The sequence below is a fragment of the Podarcis cretensis genome, assembly GCF_951804945.1.
Source record: "Podarcis cretensis genome assembly, chromosome: 2".
NCBI classification, from domain to species: Eukaryota; Metazoa; Chordata; class Lepidosauria; order Squamata; family Lacertidae; genus Podarcis; species Podarcis cretensis.
Window position 1 is genome coordinate 64,078,924 of NC_137171.1, and position 26,851 is coordinate 64,105,774.

The window sequence follows — 26,851 nt, forward strand, 5'->3', positions numbered from 1 at the left end:
TTTATTATCTTACTATTAATTGATAAAAGTCGCAGCTTATTGATTGAATCATGCATGCGCATGAGCTACTTTGCTCAAAAGCAGGTTGCTGCACGTGCTTTAGTATCACAGGTTTCCCTGAAGTTACTCGCAGAATGGTGGTGTAACATTCCATTATTTACTTCAGTCTGTTGCTTGTGATGTGCCAAAAAACTTTTCCTGTATTTTTTTGTAACCATTGCCCCATCAATTAATGAGCAAATATATTGCTACCATTTAACCCTCTGTTCTATTCATGCTCATTACCATTACAAATACTGACTTTGGGTGCGTTCAGGTGTCATTCTAATGGTTTGTTTTAGACCAGGCATGGCCAAACTTGGCCCGCCAGCTGTTTGGGGACTACAACTCCCATCATCCCTAGCTAACAGAACCAGTGGTCAGGGATGATGGGAATTGTAGTCTCCAAACATATATATCTATATCTATACACATAAAGTTTATAAACAGTGAAGGGTACAAATCAGTTTTTTAATGGGGGGGGGGGGATCTGAAGGTTCTTTTTTTGATCTGGTCAAGTGGAAATCCAGATAAGAAACAGGGGCGGGATTCACCTCATTGAGTCCCGTCAGAGTAAGCCCTCCTTCACTTGCTAAAAAAGGAATTTCCCTTGCCTCCACCTGTACCCTTCTGTACCCCAGAGGTGGTCAGGGGTGTGAGGGAAGGAGAGGGAGGATCGTTCCATCTGGCCAGCTGCAATGCTTGCAACAACAAGTTGTTCACCATAGTGTGACGTTTAATTTCACCTTAGATACTTATGTCCCAGACTCCCAGTTGTATAGTCACAGCAATATACTGGTAAGCTGTGTGTGTGTGTGTGTGCCAGCGTAACTCCAATTTAAGCAGAGTTTAAGACAGATTTACCAGTTATATGTGCACAATATGTCCAGTATATCAAAAGATCTGCCATAAGACATTCACTTTAAAGATGCTGTAAAGCATTCATATTTTAATTTCTTTGTTACATTTGTAGACTGTCCTTTCTTCAAGGATCTCATCTTAGTATTCAGAGGATCTGATGAATATCTGCAGCTTTACAGCATCTCTGGAGCTGTACTGGGAGGAGGAGGGTGGGAGAATTTTGGTTCAATTCCTATCTGGTCCAGGGTTCCTAAAACAATACGTATCCTAAAATGCAGCTATATATTAGTGAAAGTAACATAGAAGAAATGCATCGAATTAGGGGAAATTGCTTGGGGGAATAGTATATTGGGCAAAATATACAAAAATGTGTCTCACTATGAGAAATTCAAACTGAAACTCTGAGAAATTTCTGTAAGGACTTTTAAAAATAAACAAATCTCATAATGATGTGGAAATGTGGATAAGTGAATATTAGAGAAATGAAGAACTGAGAAAACAGAAATGAAGAGACTCTTCCATCTCTAATGGAGAGAGGCACTGGTCCTCGCCTGAGCTACTTTCATTAAACCTAAGAAACATCAGCTACTTTCTCTGCCCGCCCCCTGCTGCTTTCTGTGGAATGCATCTGAAAAGGGATCAGCCATAATATTTTGTAATTGGAAATTGTTGGTTTTAAGCCTGGAGCGCGTCTGACAGAGTGCTGCACTGAATAGGCCTATTCACCTCCCCTGTAGGATCCTGACCCCTTGTGGCATTCATGTGTGAAAGGGGTTTTGTTGAAAGGGGCAAGCCATGAGTTTGCTTTGCTTTGAAATCTCCTTCCTACCCCGTACTACCCACCCCCTCGCCTTCCCCGCCCACCAAGGAGAACACTTTGGCGTGATATTTTTTCTAAGCTGTGAAAGTTGCAGCAGCACGTAGCAACTTCGCCATTTGTAAATTGGCTGTGCAGAGACATATTTTCTTGTCTCTGGTTCGTCCCAGGATGAATTTCAAAGTGCTGGCTGTTTTGAGCTGCTTCACCCTCCTCTTTGTTTGGGGTAAGTCATGTTTTCCTTTGTCTTTTGTCCCTCTGTGTTCCTACGATTCCTCTCCCTTCTCTAGCAGAAAAATAAAAGTTAAAATGCTCAGGGCATTCCTCCATTTCCCACACAAGGAATTTCTTGTGGGGAGCATGAACACCCTCAGCCTCTCATTGCTGCTGTGCACCAGGAGCCAATCTGGGGTAGAGATCAGCTCCTGAGCTTTGACCTGGCCTTGGACTAGATTGCAAGTGCAGATTTCCTACATGTCCAAACAATTGGGAACACTGCTATAAATATGGGAAGGGTAGAGGCATAGCTAGGCTCCTTTGAACCCTTGGCAAGGAGCTGTATTGACACCCTCCTACAGAAAATACCCACTTTACCGCAATAATCACATTAGAAATTACTACATTTTACATGACCCAAATACTCGAAGCATCCAGAATGAGGGCAATGCGAGGAGGAAGGGCAAAACAACCCCAAATGCCTTTGTGTCAGGGTGCAAGAAGGATAGGAAGCTTCTTCTGCATTTGATCTTATCATTGCAGCATCACTTTGTTGTCACACACAAATGTGCCATACACTCCATAGTCTGATAGGTCATTTTTGGGTATCTGCCCTTGCCCCGAACCAACCTCTAGGTACACCTCTGGTGAAGGGGCAGACAAGAGAACAAAGCTACTCCGCAAACTTGCAGAATCAACATTCGCCGGAAGATTTGTTGAACATGATATATCAGGACCGTTTGAGAATGTCATGGTTTGGGTGGACTATGCTTGCAGATACATGCATTTTGCAAAGAGTCCAAAATTTTAACAGGTTTTTTAGAGCGGGAGAAATTCATTCTGCAGGCAAAGATAGGAAGCCTCCTTTAAGGCAAGATGTTCTGTGAACCCCTAGGCTGCCAACTGGTTCCAGTGCTTGTGGGTCTCATTTGAGCTCAAGTCCAGAGAAGCAATAGCAGATGGTGTGGTGGGACCAAGGTACTTACCTGACCTCCTGTCAGGTGAGTCGCTGGCTGCTGCTTGCCAGAAGGGGTAAGGTGGCAGCAAGGTCTGTGGGGTGCAAATGTACCAGTGGAGCCAATTGGGGGCTCTTGCCCATGCATGTGCACCATGCCACCACCAACCAGGTGCTCTCCAGCAGTTTTGGACTACAACTCCCATCAGTCCTGGACAGCACAGGAGCACTGACATGGGTTGATGGGAGTTGTAGTCCAAAGCAGTTGGAGAGCACACACTTGGGAGAAGCTTAATATCTGTTAGTGTATTGTGTACAGTGGTACCTCGCAAGTCGAACGGAATCCGTTCTGGAAATCCATTTGACTTCCAAAACATTCGAAAACCAAGGCACGGCTTCCGATTGACTGCAGGAAGCCATGGAAGTCACGTTGGACATTCAGGTTCCAAAGAACGTTCGCAAGCCAGAACACTCACTTCCGGGTTTGCGGCGTTTGGGAACCTAAACGTTTGACTCGCAAGGCATTCGACTTCCAAGGTAACTCTTTGTATTCAATTGGCAATAGTCCTGATAGGTGTGGCAAGATGACGTTCATAAATAGAAAGTTTAAAAAAATAGGATTGGTGCAAGAGACTGGTGACACCAGTCCTATATCATGTATATATGAAGTGAAGATCAAGGCCACTACTGCGATGTTTCATATAAATGTTTATCTTTGTAGCTGAATGCCAAAAAGAAAAGCCTTCCAAAGCTTCGGAGAAGGCAGCCACAAAGGAGCCGAAAGCCAGTGGCTCCAAATTTCCCAAAGTGCCAAGCAAAAAACTTAAACAGGGGACTTCAAAGTTTCTAAAGAAAAGCCAAGTTAAAGCCACAACTGTTCCCAGGGAAGGCAAGCCGACCATTCTGACCAGGGCAGTGGCAAAGGGGCAGTTCCAGAAGGTGTCCAACACGCTGGTGCTAAGAGCAGGCGAAGCCCTCGACTTGCGCTGCAAAGGAAAGACGGTCAAATGGAGATACCCTCCCTACTTGGAGGATGACGACGTGGAGAGGCGACTGCGGTGAGCATATTGATGGCAACTGTTTGTGTTGGATAGATGTGACGTGGTTTTGCGTTCAGTGGTGAATGTGCTTATGGATGGAACGTCCCAGGTCTGGAGGGGAAAGCTCTTCCTTGCCTCATCTTTGCCCTTCTCTCTTTCAGAATCAAACACTTTGAGAGGCACAGTCAGCTGACCGTTGCCAATTCCACCGCGGCAGACACGGGCGAGTACAGCTGCTGGTCCTTCCAGTGCCGTGACAGCGAGTGTCGTGATGGAGAGGACAAGATGGGCAAAACATTCATCTTCTTCACAGGCCAGGCTTTTTTCTTGGTTTAAGGCGGTGGGGGCTGGACCTCTTCCTCCCTGCTTCTGGCCTCCCCTTTCCTAGTCATTATTTTCTAATATACTCCCCACACACTTATGAGGGTCACTTGACAATACTGGGCAGGGCCAGAAGAAAACTGGGTGGAGCTGCAAATGTGAATATTGTGTCTGTGCAGTTGGCTACTTTTAAACACACTTACAGCACCACCAGCCATCCTCGGTCCGTGCATATTCCATCAGGAGGGTGAGAGGAGGGCTGGTAAATGAAATGGCTGTGGAAGGGGGTGGGTATGGCCTGGAGATTAGTCCAAAGGTGCCATTTCAAAAGCTGGGAACCCTTTTCATTGAGAGGCAGCATCTTTTTTGACAAATGATTGCACATAGCTTTTATAGAGAGGCTATAGATGACAATAATGTATTGCCCTGCCCAGGAGAAGATGCTATCTCTGCACATCCAAGCGCCCCTTTCTGTTTCCCCTTCAGACCCTCAGGAGCTATTTGTGCCCACAGAAGATTACTATGAAGTGATTCAGTTGCGTACAAACCACCCCACCCTCCTGCCGTGCCAGGTGACAAATCCAGCAGCCAAAGTGACGCTGCACCGAGAGTTCCCCCCCGAGAAAGTGCTTGTGGATGGACTAGACATCTCGTATGATGTGAAGAGGGGCTTCATCATCCACCGCCCACAACCTTCCCATGCTGGCTCCCTCTTCTGCATGGCCAATGTGGATGGGGTGAGGCAGATCTCCACAAAATACATGCTGATTTATGTGAACTGTAAGTTGCCTTAACAATTCATCATCTATCTCTCTATCTCCCAAGTGTGTGTATGTGTATAAGAGAGAGAGGGAGAAAGAAAAGTCCACCAATCTGCTTGCCTTTTTCATTTTAATGTTTTTTAAAACTCAGCTTGTCAAATTCAGATTAATTCAGCCCAAACTGTCCCAAAAGGGTATGTGGCTGCTTTAGAGATAAAAGAAGTTCATCTCATCATCAAACAGTTCCATTCTTTTGCAAAAGGGAATGTGACTATGAGAATGCAGGTGTGTTCATTCTTTCAAAGGGATGTGCTTATGATCAGGGAGATTCAGTCATGCCGATCAAGGAAAAGGAGTCTTGGTTTGCTGACCACAGGTTGCAAAGGAATGCTCAAAACTGTTTCTAACCTAATTTAAAATGATTTATATACAACTCCCAGGCAATCAGGACCCAGGCAGAATCTGGGAAAGCCTGTGGGAAGTATTGTCACTTTCCATAATGTCCACTGAATGAGGCCTTTTTCTCCAGGCAAGAAGTAATTCTGATTCGGCAGGGAGTTGGCGGCACCTATCAAAGTTTAGGGTCATTATTCTATCAGTGACACCTTGATGCAAATCTTTGCCCATTGCTGGACTTGCACAAAGGCTACCAGTCGGATTTAGAAGGCTTCACAGGCATGGCCTTGTCGCAGAGCATCACTAAGGCCAGAGAGAGTGTGGGAGAGGCCTCAGACTCAGGATCCACTGCCCCATTTCCATTCAGCCTGTGCTCCAAGTGGGAGAACTGTAGAATTTCGCCATGCCATGCCTATCTAACAACTCCACAAGGAGCAGTGGGGCAGTGGCAAGAACTGATGCCTATATGCTGGTTTCTTTTGGTGTGTGTGTTTTATTTCCAACTCTGCAGATCCTTCTTCAGTTCCCAAGCCAGCTATCAGAGCTTCAGTGGCCTCCTTCCATGCTGGAGACAATTTCAATGTCACCTGCACGGTCTTTGGGGAACCAGAAATTGCTGTTGATTTCACGTGGGAATATCCAGGACAGCAAGTAGGTAACAGGTTGCTGATGGGGGGAGTGGGTGTGGAATAAGAAAAGTGGCTTGTACTGTAACAGTATGGGTCTTTTAAGCCCGTCTCCTTTCCTGCTGATCTGTGGAATTTCCCCCTTAGAAATTGAACAAAGGCTAGCCCAATCCACAAACCTAGCCAATGAGAGCGTACAAAGCCAAGCTGAATAATGATTGGCCTGACCTCCCCAAATGAGTAGGCCAGAATGAAAACATAAATTGTTCCTCTGCAGATAAACACCAGGCAACCTTGTCATGCGCTTTGCTTGCACCTGAATAATTTCCAAGTTACAGGAGTGGGTGCCGCTAGAATTCCACACACTGGGAAAAGCCACTGCTAAACTCTCTTGTGCACTGACTGCCATGTGCTCTGCCATGTTTCTCAAATAATGCCCTTCCTCACTTTCAGATTGGCAGACCACCCTATGTTCGCGAACGCACAGATTTGGTGCGGCGTGGTGGGCAGGTGCAGCAGGAATCTGAGAGCATCCTTTACGTTGATGAAGCACGTGCTGTGGATGATGGTTTGTACACCTGCACTGCTGAAAATCTGCAAGGAGGCACTGCAGTGTCCACCCGCATTCGCTTGGTTCCAGCCTCACCAGCCCCAAAGAAGGCAAAGTCTGGGTAACCGCCTTTGATCCTGCATTGCTGAACGTCCAGGTCCTACTGGAAATCCAAAGACTAGAGGCTGCCATCAAAAACCAAGGAATAAACAGTTGCCTTCTTTTATTTTGTCCTTTACCCTTTCATGTTTGACTCATTAAAGTAGCATGAATCTTTTTGAAGCAGAGGCAGAGTACCTTTTTGCTCGCAGGGATATTGTGAAAGACAGGAAAACGCTCAAAGATATTCATGACTATTGCCAGAAAAAAATGCTATCTTGGGAATTCTGGCTCTGTGTGAACATCTTCATTCACAGGGTCAAACAAGATTATTGAGATCTATGATCAGATCTCACCTCTCTTTAAATGTTATATATATCAGCCTGGAGAGACTCCAGACGGGATTGGGACCATTTGTCTGGTTACGGACGGTTAACCCTGCAATTTTCCCAATTAAGATCCCTGCCAGCAGCTATATGCCCTGTTACGGCATATATGCGTGTACATGCAACAGTAGTTTCGAAGGCAGATACGCATGAGCAGAATTTCAGTAAGTAGGCGATTTATTTATTTTTTAAAATTCCCCAGCACTACAGTCCAAATCTGTATTACCCACATCCATATCTACCCCGTAGGTCCTATTGGACAAAATGTAGAGCTGGGAGTTCTTGCCGTCTCATCTGCTCTGGCCCTTGTGGAGATGGTAAAACCTTTATCAGGTAGCAATTTGCATCACTGAATGCTTCTTAAAAAAAAAAGGAAAGGAAAAAAGGCCTTCACAAAGAAAACTTAAGAGAGAAAATTAGAGGTAGAACAACCAGAGATTTTCCAGGAAGGCACTGAAGGCATTTTGGCAACATCAGTTTATTTTATTTTATTTTTATGACTTTACGCAGTTATTTATGATGTCCATTTTCATCTGTACTTCTTAACTGGTTCTAAGTAACAAGTTCCAGGGTGCCTGTTTTTCCTCTCTAGGTCTAAGTAGCCAATTTTAGGTGCAGGCCCAGTGATTTTCCACTGAACTGAAATGCTCTTCACTATAAAGTTTTTTACTAGAGGCTGCAGAGTCTTCAGAAGCATCACCCATCAGGGAAGGGTGTTTAAATTCTTTGGCTTGGATCCAAGTGTTCCATGTGTGTAGCAGTGGGCTCCTATAAACCATCTCCCCAGACTAAATAGCCAGATGGAGAAGTCAGGGCTGTGTGTACACAGTTGTGCAGGTCCCAAGCATGTACTCAGATCAGTGGCGTAGCGTGGGTTGTCAGCACCCGGGGCAAGGCAAGTAATTTGCACCCCCTAACCCGTGGATTTTAGCACTCGAGTGCGAGCGCCCCCCCCAGATGTTGCGTCCGGTGCGGCCAGCCCCCCCTGCACCCCCACGCTACACCACTAACTCAGATGTCCTGCTTAATTCAGAAGGCCCCACCTTCTATTGCATATGTGTAGGATCACAGCCATAGGAAGCTTGCAGTTACATGTTGGGAGGCGACTGAGAGAACAGCTTTCAGTCTCCCCCTCCCAATTCTCATGACCTCCCCACCCCACTTTCTGCAAGAGCACACACACACACACACAACATTGTTGCCAACAATCAGCATCACCCTACAGTCCCATAATCAGGAAAGAAGGATATGTACCAGGGGACCAAGAAATAAATCAAGAGGTTATGAGGATGGCAGTGAAGGAGGCCAAACATTCCCCCCCCCCCTTATAAAGAACAACTATACTTCAGAAATGGGAGGGAAAGTACATTTCATTCATTTGTACGCTGCAAGAAATTACATTCATTTTGCAACACTGGAAAATTTCCACCAGCCGCCATTTTACAACTTTCTCATGCTATTGCAGCAGGCTGAATAATATAATAATAAAACCTGTTATCATTAAGTGAACAAAAACACAAAACACCCTTCCCTGTTTGCTAACATAGAAATGAGAGCGCCAACGCCTGGATCAGATCCCCAAACTCTCATCAAAATAAGCACCCTCCTTTCTTAATAACTGTAAACAGAGCTCCTGCCCTTTGTCTCCTTCGCTAAGGCGTACTTCACGTATTCATTAGCCAGTGATTTCAAGGTGCGCTTCTATGATGGAGGCCGCAATCCTCTACACACTTACCTGGGTGTAAGAATCAGTGAACTCAAGGGGGCTTACTTCTGAGTATACACTTTTAGGCTTACCCACTGGCTGCCTTGCAAAGTATTGAAAGCTGGCATAAGTAATGGAGTGGGCCCTGTATTCTTCTGAAAAATAAGTGAGAGGTTTTATTCCTTTCATCCTTTCTTGGCCTGCTTCCAGCTCTGATTCTGGACTGGGCGGTTGAAGGCTTACGGTAAGAAACACCTTGCCTGATGGCGGCCACTACAACGGGTGAGTCAAGAAAACCAGCTCAATAGATTGAAAGAGCCACCTGGTTAATGCTACTCTATGCTATTTGTATCACCTCCTAAAGGTGCCTGGCAGGGTTTGGATCTGGTGTCAACTCTGGCTCCCTTCACTGGGACTGCAGAGCCATTGGGGAGTTTCTCTCCTGAGAATAGTTGGCTCAGAAGCCTTCCTCTTCTGTGCTATGTGCTGCTTCACTTCCAGGAAGAGTTGGCAGAGGCGCCTCTGCAGGCCGTCTCAGGCCTTCAAGTGCTCTGAATACCAGTTGTTATGCCTCTGAATACCAGTTACTATTATGCCTCTGAATACCAGTTGTTGGAAATCACAGGTGGGCAGAGTGGGGTTGTGTTCATGTCCAACTTGAGACTTCTCACAGGCATCTGGCTGACCACATGAGGACAGGATGGAGGACTAGATGGGTCATTGGCTCTACATTCTTTCAGCTGGCTAGAGGCAACCCTCCAAAAAGTGTTGTTATTGCCCTTTTCCCCCTCACAAGGCCTCTGAGACATACAGTACAGACCCAGCACTATGGTCACCAGGGCCGTCTTTAGCAGATGCGGCGCCGGGGTGCAAATATCCACCCAGTGCTTCCAAATTACCACGGATGGTGTTGGGGTGGCCGTAGCTGCACACTGCCAGCCATGGGGGGCCGGTGCAACTCTCCCTCATGCCGCTGTGGGAGAGCGATCCCCGCAGAAGCTTGGGAGGGAAGCTGCACGCCTGCTAGCCTTACGGTTGGTGGGGAGCAGCTGGCGGGTGTGCAGGGAAAGGGAAGGCTGCCGGCAAAGCTGCACAGCTCTCCCACTTGCTAGGGCGCCCTAGAGAGGCTGGCGCCCTGGCGTGACGCACCACTAAGCTCTATGGGAAAGGCGGCTCTGATAGTCACACCTACATCCTATGTTCAACCTGTTCTTACACAAGTTTTTGTGAAGAATCCTGGGAACTGTAGTTTGTTAAGGGTGCTGCTGGTTACCATAGGTCTGTGTGGCCAGCACCCTTAACAAACTACAGTTCCCAGGATCCTTTGGCGAAAACCATGGCTGTCGTCTAAGAGTGCTTTAAATGTATGGTGTGGATATATCTCAAATTTTGGACATCTTTGGGAAAGGGTACATTGGTGAGGCTTTGTGGTCCCAATAGCCTACAACAGCAAAACAAGAAGAATATTTACTTTTTCCCAACCCCTGCTGCCACTACAAGCGACACATAACTTGCTCAGCAGTGCTTACTCTCTGAAGAAGTGAGTTGTTCAGGGAGAGGGTGAGCAACCTCCTTGTATTCGCAGAGCTATATGAAGTTTCGTCTGAGGAAGAGCATAGCTCAGTGGTTGAAAACATCTACTTTACATGCAGTAGATCCCAGGTTCAATCCTTAACATCTCCAGGTAGGTCTGGGAATGGTTCTACTTCGAGGGCTGCTGCCGGTCAGTGTAGACAATATTGAGCTAGATGGACCAATGGTCAGACTTATTATAACACAGCTTTCCAAGTTCTTTATGCCAAGTCGGATTACTGGTCATCTAGTCCATATTGCCTATTCTGACTGGCAGCAGCTCTCAGGTAAGGATCTTTTCCATTCTGACTACCTTTACCTGGAAACTGGAATTGAATCTGGGACCTTCTGCATGCATGTGCTTTTCGACTGACACAATAGCCCTACCCCCATGTCTCAGAATCCCTTTAGCAGCACTAAGGCCAGATCAGAAAAGTGCTGGCTTAACTACAGTACCAGAAACTCGGTCACTTCGATTATTTCCACCCCCTCTGCCAATTCCCTAAAATCCACAAAGAATTTGCTTCATAACTTACATAATAAATGCAAAAGAGAGAGAAAATCACTTAAAAAATAATAATAAAGCGGGTGAGAGGTTTTCACCAGCACACACATATGAGATATTTACTGTGATCACTAGTTAACAGTTTCTCACTCCCACTTATCATCACTCTGTCTTACACTAGTGACAGATTTTCCAACTGATACCATACCGAAATTTTTGTGGAAAGCCTCAATTAGATACAGCGTTATTACAAGCTTGCTGTGTTTCTCCAAGATAAAACCATTTCACCGCTGCAGACAGAGCTGCATTATACGTGAGGAACAACAAATAAAGGTTTGCCAAGACTGAGGGTTGGGTGGGATCCAATTGTTGGTTGCCTGAATGATGATTTCAGGAACTGAACACGTTAGCAAACAAACGTCACTGTCGCCAAGCCATGCTGCAGAAGCGGAACCCACGCCTTTGAGCTATGCCTCCGCAGCTTGCAACCCACTGGCTGTGACGCAGCCCACCGGATGTGAACAGTCTCCTAGTTTTGTCATCTATTGGGTACTTCAAAAATGGGTGTGCGCATGTGTCTGTGGGAAACACCTGGCTGACCACCAGACACAGCCGGTGGGGCTGCGTTCGGCTGGGTGGCCCACACGTTGTGGAGATCTGTGTGATGTTCTCTCAAGGAACTGGTTTTTCCTGAGCATCGCTACTGCGATGAGCCACTGTTTTTGCACTACATGCTACATTTACATACACAGTACAAACCACCGTTTCCATGCAGGGAAGTATAAAATGCTTCTTGATTAGAATCAAGACATTTTACATGCCCTTTGTCTCAATTCAAATCATCTTTTCTTTTTTTAAAAAACAAAAACCCATAAAACAACCATTACGTGCACCTGCTATCTATTTAGCCTCTAGTTTCTCCAGCCTGGAGCAACTTCCGTTTCTCTGCAACTACTAGCACTGCTTCATCACAACCAGTGGAGGGCACCATCTTCCTTTTCAGCTTCTCAAGAAGCTATATTGCTTTTTTAAAAAAGAAAAAAAATCCCTTGGTTTCCAAAGGCTTGCAATTTTAAGGCCGTTTCCAATCTGTTGCTTTCTAAACTGACAACTCATAAAAGCAGGCAAAAATACCTTCTATTGAAAAAATATTTTTTTTGAAAGGAACCGAGCCCAAGGAGGTGCCTGTTCAATTCTCTCCCAATTCTCTCCCAAGCCGTGTCAGCAGCTGCTTATCTGATGCAGCAGTTTCAACACGGAAATGGTGGCAGCCATGTGGGCAGGGATTCAACACATCATGGAGGAGGGTATGTAGAAAAGATTATGGTCATCGAGCAGAGAAAATGACACAGCAGAGTCATTTTCTGGAGAGAGAGAAAGTTCTCCCAGCAACGCAGGAGCTCATAAGTAGCTCCTCTCTGACTGGGTGAACATCTAGAATGCACCTCAACCACAGAAGTTTGTATCCATATTTTTGCCCGAGTTCTCCAAAGTTTTGCATTTAGGAATCAAAATGCATGTTTGTGGTCTGGTCTGCCTCTTCCAGCTCAGACCAAAACAGTTGTGGGCATGCAAACTCTGGTTCCTCCAAAACCTGGCAGATGAAAGGACGTTCGGATCTGGGCCTGGGCCTTCAAACTTCCATTGCCTCTCTTCTATCCTATGGCTTCTTCTCAGCTACAGCTTTTTCTACTGAAATCTTAAATTATGGGTCACTCGGATTCCCACCGTATCTCTGCCATTTCCATCATGGCCGAATATATATGAGGTAGCAAGTCTTGCTACCTCCCTGAGGGAGTGGGGTGGGGCAAGACCATTAGTCAGTGCTTAGTGGCATACACAGAAACGTCTTGGCTAGCATTAAAGCTGACCTCTTTTGTGTGTGGGGGGGTGAGGAGTACCCCCCCCCTTATTCCTTAAGGCAGGCCAGTTCAATCTCTTCAAGTGTCACAAAACAACGAGGCCACCTATGGGAGAAAATCAAAGCACACAGAACCTCCAGAACCTTCCTTGCACCCGAGTGCCACTCAGCATGAGAGTTCTAGGTCTAGTCAACAATAGAGAGGCCTAGAAGAAAAGGAAGGAGCCACCTTGCCCCTCCCTGCCCCACCCCAGTCTTTCTGGCCTATCCGAATGCTACGTAGCGATGAGTGTTGCCTCCGTGGAGATAGGGAACGGGTGGGGAGAGTCGCCATTCAGCACTCGGTACAGCAGCTCTTCCTTCTCCCGGTGAGTTTGCGCTCGCAGCTGCGACTCCTTCTCCAGGGACTTGCGGAGAGTGAGGAGCTCGTCGGACAGTTGCCTGCAGGGCAGAAGCACAGAGTCAGATGACTTTGGAATCCTAGAACTGATGGAGAGGCTGGTGGGGCCAACTTGGACTTGTAGCAGGCAACTGCGTTTCCCCTCGTCTTCATCCCCAACTGTTTGCCGCTATGAAGACAGGAGGGAAGACTCCCTCTACTGAGATCAAAATGACAATCACAACACCCCCAAGTGGGGCCTATGGGGAGGGAAAAGTCCATATTGGTGCCAAGCTTTGTGGAGGGACCAAGCTCCATTCAGGCCCCGGGGGGAGGTGAAGAGATATGCCTCCCCTTCCATAGAGCCCCTGCTTCCCATAGGCTGTCTTCACAATGGGAATCAGGCTCCCTTGCCCCTGTAAGTCAAAATGAACACATAGCAGGCAGCTACGCATCTTAAGTGAGTGGCCCTCAGTTTTCATCATGAGCACTTTCTCACCTCTGTCAAACGAAGTGGGAAGATGTAATACTGTGGGGAAATGTAATGGTATTGAAATTGGGTATGGGGAACATGAAATGCACACACTATAAATGTTCAGAAAAATGCTTTCATAAACCACCAAAGACTCCCTTAATAGAGCCCTTCCTTCCTTCCTTCCTTCCTTCCTTCCTTCCTTCCTTCCTTCCTTTCTTTCTATAGCAACTTTTCCAATCACAATAGCACACTGACACAGGAAGTTGAGCAGGAAGCACATCAGAGAAGAGGTCCTCTCTAGCACACAGATTTGCTACTATGGTAGCTGGTTTGGCACTGCCACAACTATGCTGTCTGTGCTGATCCTATCACCATTGTTGTAATTATTATTTTGATTTATAGGGTTTCTTACCCACCCTTCTCTAGAAGGCCCAATGGTGGGTTACAACAATATAAAAACACCATTATTAGCGTCACTTAGAACAATGTACAGTCTCTGGTTGGCTGCATCTGATTATGCAGGACAAGCACACTGAATCTAGGTCCTGACCCATAGGCTTTCACTGGGCCCTCTTTAGGTGCACCGTCCCAAGGGCCCTTCACCAAGGTGAAGTGGGAAATAGATGCTTACTGCAGCTGAAGGTCTCACCTTGCCACTGCCATGTGGTTCTGCATCCGAACTTGGAGATCTTCATTCTCCTGTTGAAGGGTTTTAACTTTCTCCTCGAGCAACAAATTTCTCTCCATCTGTAAGCAGGCCAAGGGCATGATCAAACACCAAATGCAATTGCAACACAGTTCACCCCAGCTGCAGGTATTCCACACATACAATAACATCAAGAAATCTCCCAATTAGGTATTTTAAAACTTTGTAGGAACATGTCCGCATGGAACCCCCTTCTTATTAAATAAGTTGGAGGTTATGTCACTCTGGAAAGTCTGCAAGAGGCACCAAACCTAGTGTCTGCCCTGTCTCTGATTGCTATGGCAATGTAGGCTTGTATGTAGTCTCTGCCAATTCAGGCTCATGTATCTCTTTTAGTTCAGAGCTATCTACCCATATGATCCATCTACCAAGAAGAACTTCAGTAGTACAGCAGAACCCTGGTTTGTTTTTCAAGAGAGTTGTAGTTGCCCAGCTCACTTCACAAGCAACTGAGCTGCAGTGGTGGCGATTTTGGGCCAGTAAGCATTTTCTGAACATGGAATTGCTTCCGTCAAACACAGCCATGATCCATTCACCTAGATGTTTCTTCCCAAGGACCTTAAAGGATTAATACACCTATAATCAAGTTTTGTCTTTAGAATACTCTTTGGTCCACTCCAGACATCCTTAATCCATGATGATTTGTGCTCATGATACTACCAGGAGAGTTTAATCCTTCCCTTTCTGCTGTGGTCCCAACAAAAATTCCCCACCTGAAGTGGCTAGTTGCACTGGAAGGGATGTTTCCACACTGGTGTTGATGGGAGTTTCCCTCCCAGGATAACAGCTTCCAAGAAAGTGGCCAATATTGTTGAGAGAGTAACAGAATGGGGAAGCATATGAAATGAACCCCAAGTCTTCTCGTGCATTATGCTCCTAATCCCAATTAAAAGAACATTCCCCACAGCTGCTATCCACATTTGAACTCACAATCGTGAATTTCAATCAAGACACTTAGCACTGTGTGTAATTTGGCCCTGGTCTTGGATGTTGGTCTTGCTGGGGGGGGGCAGTTTAAAGGCCAGGATGCAGGACTTGGAATGTGTTGTCTTCTGCAGGAAGCCACAGAAGTCTGGCGATCAAGGTTCTGAAGAGTTTGTGGCCCTCCAGATGTTACTGGGACTCCAACTCCCATCAGCCCCAGCTAGCATAGCCAATGGTCAGGGATGATGAGAGATGTCATACCCAAACAACTGGAGGGTCACAGGTTCTCCATCCCTGCTCAAGAGAAAGTGTTTGTGGTACTCAGAAATTAGCTAGTTTTGAACGGCAGACCACAAGGTCCTCTCTGCAAGACCCCCACCAAGTCTTAGGAATAGCTATGAAAATGAGTACATCGAACCCACCACCGTTTCCAGGTTGAGCAGCTTTTTGTCCAAGTTGTGAATGCGTTCATTCTTCATCTCAATGACAAAATGTAGACTCTCTAGTTCCTGTTCCCAGAACTGGCTGGGACTCCCATAATCCTAGAAAACAACAGGGGAAATGTCAAAATGCACCCTCAACTAGAAAGCTGGCAAAGCAGAGAACCACATTAGCAACAACAACAACAACAACAACAACAACAACAACAACAACAACTGGGCGGCTTCCAGCAAAATATAATAATTCTTCAAATATTAAAAGCTTCCCTAAACAGGGCTGCCTTCAGATGTCTTTTAAAAGTCAGATAGTTATTTATTTCTTTGACATCTGGTGGGAGGGCATTCCACAGGGTGGGCGCTACTACCGAGACTACATCCAGGGACTCACTGTCTCCTCAGTCATGTGAGAGACTAGGCCTACAATTCTAAATCCTATGGTTGGGAATAAACTCAATGGATCTCACTGGGTTGTCTCTCTATACATGATTAGAATTGCACTACAAGGGCTAATTTGGTCATGCAAGTACATTATTCAATGACTTAGAGATTAGTGAGTGCACCCCCTTCACTGGGAAGCACTGCATTGAACAATGTTCTCCTTGTGGTGTTTTGTTCCATTACAACTGCTTTCACACATTCAAGTCATCAATCTATGTTGCATTCATTGGGTGAGAGATCAAGTATTGCTTTCACTTGTAGAGGTGTCAAGTGGACTTTATTTGTGCTTATGGTACGACAATGCCAAATGGATGCTTAGAACAGAAGTAGGGGTAAGCACTCTCCTCTTTCCCATTTTTCTGTTCAATAAGCATTGTTCTTTGGACCCATACATTGGCCTGGTTTGCACATCACACTAAGGACTCATCCAGAGTTCCATTTGCCCTGCTGCTTCCTCTTGGAAAATCCACTGTTTACTGCCAAATCAGAGCAAACATCTATCATATTTAGAGCTAATGAGTGCGTTTTCCATGGGATCGTGGAGCAAAGGCAAAACTGCTTGGACCAGTTCCTAGAAAGCATGGGAAAAGCAGAGAACCACTTGGACCTCTGCTTTCCAAGCATGGGACAAGCATAAGTGTGGACAAGCCCTAAGTTGAGCCACAACTTAGCTGGGATGCACAAGCAGGGATTATCATGGTTGCTCTGCTCCTTCCTGGTTTGTTTTGCTACTATGCTGAGCTAAGCTATGGCTTGGCTTAGCAGGTTTCCTGAAACCAGGATCATGGTTTAGCTCCCCTTGACAAACCACGAGCCAAAAACCATAGTACAGGCTTTGGTTCCAACTTAGGGTTAGTCTAGAGAGAGCTAAATAAGTCCCAGTTCAGAGGACACACTAAGCCAAGCCATGGCTGAGCTCAAGAATGATCAAGGAGGAGCAAAGCAGCCACGATCTCCTCACACATGGTTTTATGTTAAACCATGGTTTGGCTTAGCATTACATGTAAACTATGCCACCCATCATTGTCTTTGTTTTCCCAGCAGTGAGAGAAGGAGGTAACATCTATGTCTTGATTAATAAACAGGTGGAGAAATCCCATCTAACTGATCGTGGCTGGTTTTGTTTTTTGGCACCTGGATGTGTTTCTTATAATCTCTGCTCAGGATTGACTCTTCCACCCGTTTCATTTTCTCTTGGAAGGACTTCATCTGGGAACTCAATCTGTCTACAGTCTCCTGGAGAAGAAACATGAGGCAGAATAAATCAGTGCTCCAGCAAGCATACTGACCCGACCACCCTGAGCATGTGTGCACTATTCTGTATGCATTAATAACATTAATTGTATTCCAACACATTTTAGTGGGTTTATAGCCAGTAGCAGATATAACTCCTAATGGCCAGGTAGCTATTAAATCCAGCAGGTCCCAGCCAGGATGACCCGGAATTATAAGTCCACAAAATCTGGAGGGAACCATGTTGGCTGCCTCTGACTTGGAGCATATACAGAGTGGCAGCACCTGCAAAGATGACTGGGACTTCTGGTAAGATTCGGTCAGGAGCACTTTCTCTTTGTCATGTGCTTTCTGGAGTTCTGCAAGAGAAACAACAGACTGTGGTCAGAAGAAACTAGTGAGAGACACAAGCCCTGCTCCAATCTAGCCAGGGGTTCTCTTCAATACACAGCTGAGTACTAACACATCACACTGTTTGTCTCGAGTATATTCAGAGAACAAGAAGGACAGAACGTGAATGGAACTCAGTCTTGAAATCTTTGTGGTCATGTCTCTCTTCCCTCATTTGCACGTACCGGTAATTCTAAGCCAAACCAAATGAGCAAATCCTGCACGATCTCTCCCAGACAAACTACAAGTGGCAAAACCACAATTTCAACATGTGGTCTGCCTGGAAAGAGCTAAACCAGATGATGGGACACTAAGCCAGGCCATGCCTTAGAGCAGCACAGCAGCAAAAGGACTAGGAAGGATTCTCGCATTCTCCCTCTCCCTCTCCCTCCTTCTGACAGAGATGCTCAGCATTTAGACAGAGAGGAAGTGAAAAATTAAATAAGCGACATAGAGAGCCTAAAATGAATATGGAGTATCCAGCAGAGAATTGAAGCTGAACAATGGAAAATTGATTTAGGAACATGTTACAACATGGCATTGCTGAATAGCAGGATGGAAAAAGTAGAGTCTCATGGACACACAGTATTTTAGCAGTGGCGTTGCCTTTTCTTGCAATGCATCTATGACCAAAGTATTTCCAGAGGCCACAAATTCATTAATGACACTAACATTTAGTAGCTGGGAGCCAAGCACTTGGCGTGCCATTATTTCTGTAATCCCTCCTCTGGTCATTCGCTTTCCTCTAGACACGTGCTGTCTTTATTCCTTTTGACAATCTACTTCCCGATTTGAAGATGCTTCCCATCATACTGTAGGGAGGACACTTTCTTTCCCCATCCATGTTTCTGCTACTACAGTGGCGTAGCATGGGTTGCTGGTGCCCAGGGCAGGCAGGGCAAGTGAGAGGGTGAACGGAGCCCGCATCCAACAGGCTCCTCGCCCGCTGCCTCCATCCGCCTGCCCACTAGACCAACCTGCCTGCTGCCACACCTCAGCTGCCAGAGCGCCATGCCAGTCATGGGGGTGCCTGGTTGCACCCCCCTCAAAAATGGTCCCCTGCCCCCCACGCTACACTTTTGCCACTTTTGAAAAGGGGAAGCAGATTGTGGCGAGTGGGGCACAGCAAGGGAGCCATGAGGAGGCAACAACAGTTCTGGGAATGCCTGTGAACAAGTTCTTTCATACCTGGCCCAGTAGTGCTACAATGCCAACATAAAGCTCACCAAGGGAAGGAGCAAAAGTAACTTCACCAATATTTGCTGTAGAAATGAGTTTCCAAACAGCACGTAGATTAGGCCTCCATCACCAGGGTTGAGGGTCAGGAGCGGCCTACTCAACACTGTAGTGAGATTTGCATACCATAGCACAGGGGTGGGGAAACCGCAGTTCTCCATATGATGTTAGGTACTGTAGGAACTCCCATTGTTCCTGACTGTCCAATGACATCTGGAGGACCACAGGTTTCCCAAGTGCTTTGATGCAAATGGAACAAAGCTTACATGTTTTGCAAGCAGGTTTTTTGGCTCTCACCTCGGATTCTCTCTTCCTGTTCTTTTTTCAGCAAGTCATGCTGCTCAGAGAGTTGTTGCTTGCATTGTAAATCCTTCTCCTTTTCTATCTGTGGGTGGGGGGAAGGCATAGGCAATACTGCAATATTGTTAACAAATAATACTTTACTGCCAGCATTCTGCATGATATTTCACATCTCACACAGAGGAGTTTACATCATTTTAAGGCTGGAGACAGGCAGCAGTGTTCAAGGGGCCTGATTGAGAAACGCTAGCAAGAAGCATTGTTTACTGACTGTGGTGTCTGTATAGTGAAGTCATTGCCTTATTGCTTCTAGTCAGAGAGGGTGGGCAGGTCTCTGAAGCATGACAATAGTGGCAAAACCCCATTTGACGTGAGACTATTGCAGGGCATGTCTACACCTCATGGGAAGAAACAGAGTGGTGTAGTGAGTGGACCATCAGTCTTGGATTGAGAAGTCAAATCTCTGTTCAGCCAGTGACCTTGGGCCAATCACTATCTCTCAGTGTATGGGATGGTTGTAGAGTGTGAATATCAAGATGGAGGTGGGGGCACTCGTGGTTGCAATTTTGAATGCCTCAGAAAAAGATGGAGTTAAAACTAATAATTTGATCACGATGATGGTGATGATGGTGTCACCTTCATTCCCCCCCCCATTTCCCCCCTTTCCTCAGGCTCCATATCAAACTGGAGAACTGGAATATAGGAATACGGCAGAAAAAGAAAGGACCTGGATGTCAAGGATGTGATCATATGGCTAGAGTTGAGTGTACATATGCAGCCCTATCTTATATATGTTTACTTATTCCAGTGATATTTATTCCCAAGTTAAGTGTGCAGAGGATGGCAGCCCTGTGGTACAATCCTACACATGTCTGCTCAGAAGTAAGCACCAATGAGTTTTAGGGGATTTATTCCCAAGTTAAGTGTGGAGTGAGAGAATATTCACTGTACGTCACTTTAAATTGTCATAATATGCACATATATTATGGCAAGGACCATAAGAATGAGCATTCAGTGAAAGGAATAGATGCTCTCCTACATCTGCATACCGCTGTTGAACATTGGAAATGGTGGCAAACTGTGTTTCAGGGAAGCTTGTCTACCTTGCCAGTTTTCTTCTTGACAAGGCCGCGATGGTCTTCCAATGCATCACCTCAGTGTTCTCTGAAGCACTGTTTGAATTCCACTGGCCTGTAGGTGATTTGGGAGGAGGTTCTAGCACCTGTTTCCTCCCCCTTTTCTAAGTGGTACATTCCATTCTATAGGCACTGAACTATGCAGATTCTAAAACTATTGCCTTGTTTCTTTAAACGGGTTCTGAATTCTTGTATGGAGATCACCACATCCATGCTGCTGACTTGCTGCCAGAAATCTGTCAGGGTAAAAATCTGTGCAGTCCAATCTTCCATACACATTGGCTGCCAGCTGAATACATTGCTGTTCATTCTTCAAGCAAGTAACCAGGATCAAGTCAAATCTCCAGGAAGAATCTAGCACCTTCTGAGGACTTGCTGACCTATTCGTGACACACTTGGCTATGTGAGTGCCTGTTGTTTGTTAGTGCAGGTGTAAAACTACACTTAACACCTGATCCTAGCAACATTCACTCAACGGAAAGTCCCACTGTGTTCATTGTGGCAGACTCCCAAGAACATGTGCATATGATAAAAGTCCTCTTGCTAGAAATGGACAAATCAGTCTAATTCTGGTTCATGTTGCTTTCACATGTGTTCATTATTAAGTCTGTTCCCCCCATTTTCTGCATTAATGAAATTCTTATTAAAATATGTACTTCCACTATTACAGGGTGGTCCAAGGGCTGCCTTTCAAAAAACCATTTCCCTTCTTGTTTTACAGGTACAGTCAAACTTCGGTTGTTGAACGCAATCCATTTGGCTTCCAAAATATTTGACAACTGAGGTGTGGCTTCCGATTGGTTCCAGGAGCCTTCTGTACTTAAGCGGAAGCTATGTTAGACGTTCGGCTTCTGAAAAATGTTCGAAAACCAGAGCATTTACTTCCGGGGTTTTGGCATTCAGGAGCCAAAACGTTCCAAAATGGAGGCATTCGGGATACGAGCTTTGACTGTAATAGACTCTTCAAGAAAACTCAGCTGCCCCTGTAATTAGCATGCAAATGTTTTAATGGGGCTGCAAATGAAATTCAAGAGAATGTGATGACCGTGCTGCTCCTTCCAGGGATATTGTAGGCAGTGGGGAGGATGTTCGCCCTCATGGGTCCATGGGGGCAGCCATCTCCCCCCCCCATACAAAGTCCCCAGGATGGCTGGCACATCATCACATCCTGGCAGTCTCAGAGGCATTTGTGGTTTCAGTTTGAATGCCATCACAGCAGTAACTGGACTTTTTGGCTGCTTCGTTCAGCTGCTGCCTGCAAAGGAAACTGGGAAACATTTTTAAAAGGCAGACCTTCTAGCAATAGTGTAAGTTAGCTCCCCACCACGGTTTGCAAAAATCCAAAAATCTGAGGGATAAGCATGCTCTGATTTGTACAGTAGCCCAGGAGGTATGGATCAAGCCAATTCAATAGGAAAATAAACTAAGGGAATTCCTCAAGCATCTGCATCCCTCCCTGTTGAATCTTAGATGCCTAAGGATCAATCAATCAGCTACTAAAGCTACAATCATATTTGGGGAAAATAAGCCTAACTGAACACAGTGAGAGCAAAGATTTATCAGACTGAGCTATACGCATTAATTCACAATTTACATTTTGAATTCAATACAAAATACACTCCAGATTAAATGGCAAAAAATGTGTTGTAGCACTGTACATTGTGAATGACACATGCATATTTAGATATCCAGGTCTCCCCACAATATATTTGGAATTGGGAGCTCGACCCTTTCCTAATTTTTGCTTCTTGGGTTATTGCAGGGTGACCTAACCATTTCAATGAATGAGCTGGCACATGGATCTTGTAATTTACATTCAGGGCTTTATAATAAATATCTGCTCAAAACCAGCACACAGGCAAGTCACTGCATTTTCAGTTAGATAAGTTGGATTTTCAGGGATACCAACAGAACAGATTCAACATAAACCTTTTGAAACATGAAGCTCTTTTAAAATTGTAATATCCATTCCTTTCCCAGGGAACTTTACAGTTATTAACCAGTCAATTATCTGATTTTCTGCAACATGGAAATACAGGGATAGCCATAAACAAAATAATATTTTTAATTATGTTGCTAAATAATTACTCGTCCACACATATGTGCAGAAATTTATCAAAATTCTGTACCTGCTAATAAGACTTCAAGATCTGGTTTCAGTTAATGCTGACGTTTAGTAAAGCTATGATTTAGTGGGCAATGAATTACACCAAGGCTGTAAGATACGCTAGAGATTCTTTACCACTCATTCCCATTGTGGTTGTGCACTAGTTTAGCATACACAACAGTGTGTACCTGGTGAAGAATTACTTGCATGTTCAACCCACAGGACCTGCATGACTGCTTGCTAGTGTCTTGCTAGTGTATGGTTTCTCCAAACAACATTTTAGGCTCTGAAACTGTGACCCATTAGAATACTGCTCAGCAAAAGAGAAATGTCTGGTCTGACAACAAGCCAGGCATCATCACTTCAAAAGGGCAAGAATAAGACAGCTCCAACCTGGATTTTAATGTTTTGGCTAAGTTTCTCAGTCTCAGCGCGGTGAGCTTCCTCCAGACACACTTTCTCCTCCTGGTGTTGTTGTTGGAGCCTTGTGATCTCATTTCTCTGCTTCTCCAGCAGCTCTGCCTTCCCTTTCTCTGCTTCCTCATGTAAACAGGCTTCTTCAATGTGGAGGAAAGAAGGAGAAAGCACGTGGACATGAGTGGCTTTCTGTAGTATTGGTTTACTCCCCCCCACCACCAAATGCTGACTGTGTAGTGCATTAGTTCCAATACCTGGATGACTTGCCATTCAGTGTGTTAATCTAAATTTCACTTCACACTTTGGAAGGAAGGGGCAGTTTTACAAATGCAACTGACGTACTTGCATTCCAAAGAGGCCTCTTGAGATATATGTGCCGGAGTGTGCTAGATATGGCCTATCCAGGATGCAGGCATGCACTATTTTTGGACTCCCTCTAGAAGAGAATTGGGGTTAAGAGCAGGAGGTGTGAACTGGTTTGTTTACAGTTTGTCCTAAGGATTAATAAAGCAGTGTTTGTGGATCTGCAGTGGGCCACCAGAGCTTGCTGGCCGTTTAAGTAGACCATGACCCACACCACCAGACCCTAAAAAGGCAATGAATGCTCAGAAGACTTTTGGGCATTGCCTGGAAACGCCACATGTGGGAGATGATCACAACTGCAGAAGGATCGTGGCTGCCTTTGGAGTCCTTTCAGCTAATATTTGTTAAGCTATTTGGTACAGCTTCCTTACTGGGCAACTAAAACTGGTTTACGGGATTCATATTTAGCACAAAGGATGAACACAATACCATGTAAGTAATATGCATGTAGTGCTTTGAACGCTTTAAACGAAACTTGTGTATATTAAGCACTTGCATCAAATAATAACATGGATGACTGATCAAACAGTTATGCTCTTTCCGATTCTAGGAGCAGCAAGATGTTTCAGGGGCAAACGGCTCGCTTGTCTCCTTTTGAATAAGAGCCCTAGAGGGTTATAGTGTTTTGTAACATCTGCGTGTACTAACAAATATACAGGCTGAGCATAGATTGAGGCTCCAAAGTCTGCCGTTCTCACATCAAGGCTGCCTGCATCCTAGGACAGTCCAAAGTCCCAGATCATGTCTCTTCTCTTTCTTAAAAGCTGCCAATTCACACAGCTTGCTGGCATCATCCTCAACCAAAACAAGGGTGGAAAGGTATGAGAAGACAGACATGCCCTCTTGACCTTTGCCAACTTTGCTATCCAAATTCCAGCTATTGAGAGCCATCAGCTAATCTCCTTAAAAAGGGGAAGATACGGTAGGTACCTGTCAAGATTACTCACAGACCCAGGTATTTAACAGAAAACTAGAGCTGAGCCAAAGTGTCTCAAAAGACATTTTCCTGAGAAAATTCCAGAGGGTTTACTTCCATCGTCCCCCCAAAAGGGTGCTCGCTTTGCAGAATTCTGGCCAAATATTCTCTGCCATTTTTTGTGAAGGCCACCATTCCTTCTCTTCCCCCTTTCCCTCCACATGCACTGCCCTGGAGCAACACCTGGGACATTGCGGAAAATACAATATGGTGGCCAGGCTGCCAATACTTCTTCCTGCCACTTGTGGTGGTGGTGGCAAATAGTAGATAGATAGATAGATAGATAGATAGATAGATAGATAGATAGATGATAGATAGATAGATGATAGATAGATGATAGATGATAGATAGATAGATAGATAGATAGATAGATATGATAGATAGATATAGATAGATAGATAGATAGATAGATGATAGATAGATAGATAGATGATAGATAGATAGATAGATAGATAGATAGATAGATGATAGATAGAAAGATAGATGATATAGATACATAGGAAGGGGAAGAAGGTATTGCCACGGCTAGTGCTGAGCCCCTTCTCTGAGAAACTGTTGTAAAACTTCTCCTCCCCCTGGAGAAATTTGGTGACATGTTAAGTCCAATTCAGGGGACGCGGGTGGCGCTGTGGGTAAAACCTCAGTGCCTAGGACTTGCCAATCGCATGGTCGGTGGTTCGAATCCCCGCGGCGGGGTGAGCTCCCGTCGTTCGGTCCCACCTCCTGCCCACCTAGCAGTTTGAAAGCACCCCCAAGTGCAAGTAGATAAATAGGTACCGCTTTATAGCGGGAAGGTAACGGCGTTTCCGTGCGCTGTGCTGGCTCGCCAAAGCAGCTTCGTCACGCTGGCCACGTGACCAAGAAGCGCTGGCTCCCGGCCTCTTAAGCAAGATGAGCACGCAACCCCAGAGTCGGACACGACTGGCCCGTAGGGGAAGGGGTACCTTTACCTTTACCTTAAGTCCAATTTGTCAGCCCACAAAGAAGAGAACTTTGAAAGGCCATTTCCACATACAGCTCTACAAATAAAAACCATTCACCCATCTGAATCAAAAATCAATGAGTTGAAATGGGCCCCAAGAGAGATTCTGCCTTGCTGCTCAACAGCTACAGGGCAGGAATGGTGTGCCCAAATTCATGGTTTGTTTTTGGACTGTATTGCTTGTAAGATCTGCACTGTGACACAGGCCAGTGTGTGCTGGTTTGTAAGCAATGCCTTTGAGAGCAGAATGTCAAGCTGGCACAGTTAGTGGAGAAATACACAGATTACTCTTTTGCTCAAGTAATTGGAGTAAACCTTGCCACTCCAGTAGTGCTATGCTCTCCCTAAAACATATCAGGAGCATAGCTGCACATTTAACAGCTATAAAGGCAGTTATATGGATAAATGTTGATTCTTTTTACATCCTCTGCTGGAACCACCCTCTCCTTAAAGATATTGCTGCTTCCCCCTCCTGACTGGACTGGACTTCACTGTTCGTTAAATGGAGGTGTTGCTTATTTAGGGGAAATTCCTTGGCTAAGTGAGACAGCGCAGCTGCCAAAACTTTAGACCACGGTCAGTTTTTCACCTCACTCAACAAATACATAATTCATCTCAATAAATTCTACCTGCCTACGACAAGTAATATCAGGACAGGCTCGTATCATGGGCATCACACAGAATGTAGACTTATACGCTGCATGGATGAAATTAGTTTCTCATAGAAATTTTAGAAAGTAATTCTATTTATGTTCCACCTGGGAGTAGCTTATGCAGATGCTGCTAGCATTACTAATGCTCTGTTGTTTAGGGAGAAACATGCCTGTCCTGCTCAGTTCCTTGCACCTATATTGCCTGAAGCTTCAGTTTAATATGCACAGGGGAATCTATGTTATCCAGTGTTGCACAGTTGTTGCAGTCTAACTAAGCAGATCTGGATATATAAGAAACCTCCCAAACATGCATCGTTTCCTGAGTCTGGGTACCACCTGTCTACACTGCGTTGCTTTTAATGAGATGCACATTTGAAAGTGAATCCCCAATTCATACTCTGGGACAGTTAGTCACTTGTAAATATCATTTTAAAATGAAGCTAGAGCTGGATTTGATGGGCTGGATTTGCCTCAGATCCAGAAATCCTGGATTAAAATCCCTATTCCATGTTGAAATTTAGGGTGATATTTTGTTTTGTTTTTTTAAAAAATATTTCAAATATTACAAGAAAAGAAATGTTGGCTGGCCTAACTGATTTTCCATTGCCATTTGTAAAGCCAGAATATTAAATAATCAGATTGCAGAATTGTAAAACACTTGGTAAAACCAAGTCATGTCCACACTATTTCCCTAGGATTTAATCACTGGCCATCCCAGCTGTTTAAAGCAACAAGCTGGCACATCCACCCAAAACAAGTCTACTTGCCAGTTAACAGTCCAGCCTGTACACATCTGTCAGCAGACCCCAGACTACATATCAAGGCAAGCTGGAAGTTCTACCAGGAAAAGATCTACTCATGAATAAGCACCTCAGTTTGCTGCTTGTCATAGCAGGTGGAAGCACTTACCCACTGAAGGCTGAACTCATAAGTTACCATTTCTGAAGCCTTTGTTTCGGCAGCTAGATGTACCTATCGTTACCTTT

General features: G+C 45.2%; 2 protein-coding genes across 3 annotated transcripts in view; one reads left to right on the plus strand and one right to left on the minus strand.

Annotated features, from left to right (window-relative positions):
- The first annotated feature begins 1,786 nt into the window (after window positions 1–1,786).
- Window positions 1,787–6,956, plus strand: LOC307211572 (platelet-derived growth factor receptor-like protein). The gene is made up of 6 exons (XM_079968298.1): window positions 1,787–1,943; window positions 3,610–3,946; window positions 4,090–4,241; window positions 4,736–5,029; window positions 5,918–6,057; window positions 6,486–6,956. Exons 1-6 carry the CDS (start codon window positions 1,889–1,891, stop codon window positions 6,705–6,707), a joined length of 1,200 nt encoding a protein of 399 aa, XP_079824424.1. The 5' UTR covers window positions 1,787–1,888; the 3' UTR covers window positions 6,708–6,956.
- A 1,463-nt stretch (window positions 6,957–8,419) lies between these two features.
- Window positions 8,420–26,851, minus strand: part of CCDC69 (coiled-coil domain containing 69) — a 35,413-nt gene continuing 16,981 nt past the window's right edge. Inside the window, exons 3-10 of one of the 2 annotated variants that reach the window (XM_079968315.1) lie at window positions 22,868–23,028; window positions 19,229–19,316; window positions 17,591–17,664; window positions 17,207–17,308; window positions 15,617–15,736; window positions 14,214–14,311; window positions 9,354–13,151; window positions 8,420–9,321 (exon numbers count right to left, since the gene is read on the minus strand). In XM_079968315.1, coding sequence (XP_079824441.1) covers window positions 12,986–13,151; window positions 14,214–14,311; window positions 15,617–15,736; window positions 17,207–17,308; window positions 17,591–17,664; window positions 19,229–19,316; window positions 22,868–23,028 — 809 coding nt within the window. In that variant the 3' untranslated portion in view covers window positions 8,420–9,321; window positions 9,354–12,985. Of the gene's footprint in view, window positions 9,322–9,353; window positions 13,152–14,213; window positions 14,312–15,616; window positions 15,737–17,206; window positions 17,309–17,590; window positions 17,665–19,228; window positions 19,317–22,867; window positions 23,032–26,851 lie in introns of both variants that reach the window. The other variant, XM_079968314.1, reaches the window with a different exon arrangement.

Coding starts and splice junctions, on each gene's coding strand:
- LOC307211572 (XM_079968298.1), top strand. CDS start 1,889: ATGAATTTCAAAGTGCTGGCTGTTTTGAGCTGCTTCACCCTCCTCTTT. Junction 1,944..3,609: donor CACCCTCCTCTTTGTTTGGG/GTAAGTCATGTT, acceptor TTATCTTTGTAG/CTGAATGCCAAAAAGAAAAG. Junction 3,947..4,089: donor GACGTGGAGAGGCGACTGCG/GTGAGCATATTG, acceptor TCTCTCTTTCAG/AATCAAACACTTTGAGAGGC.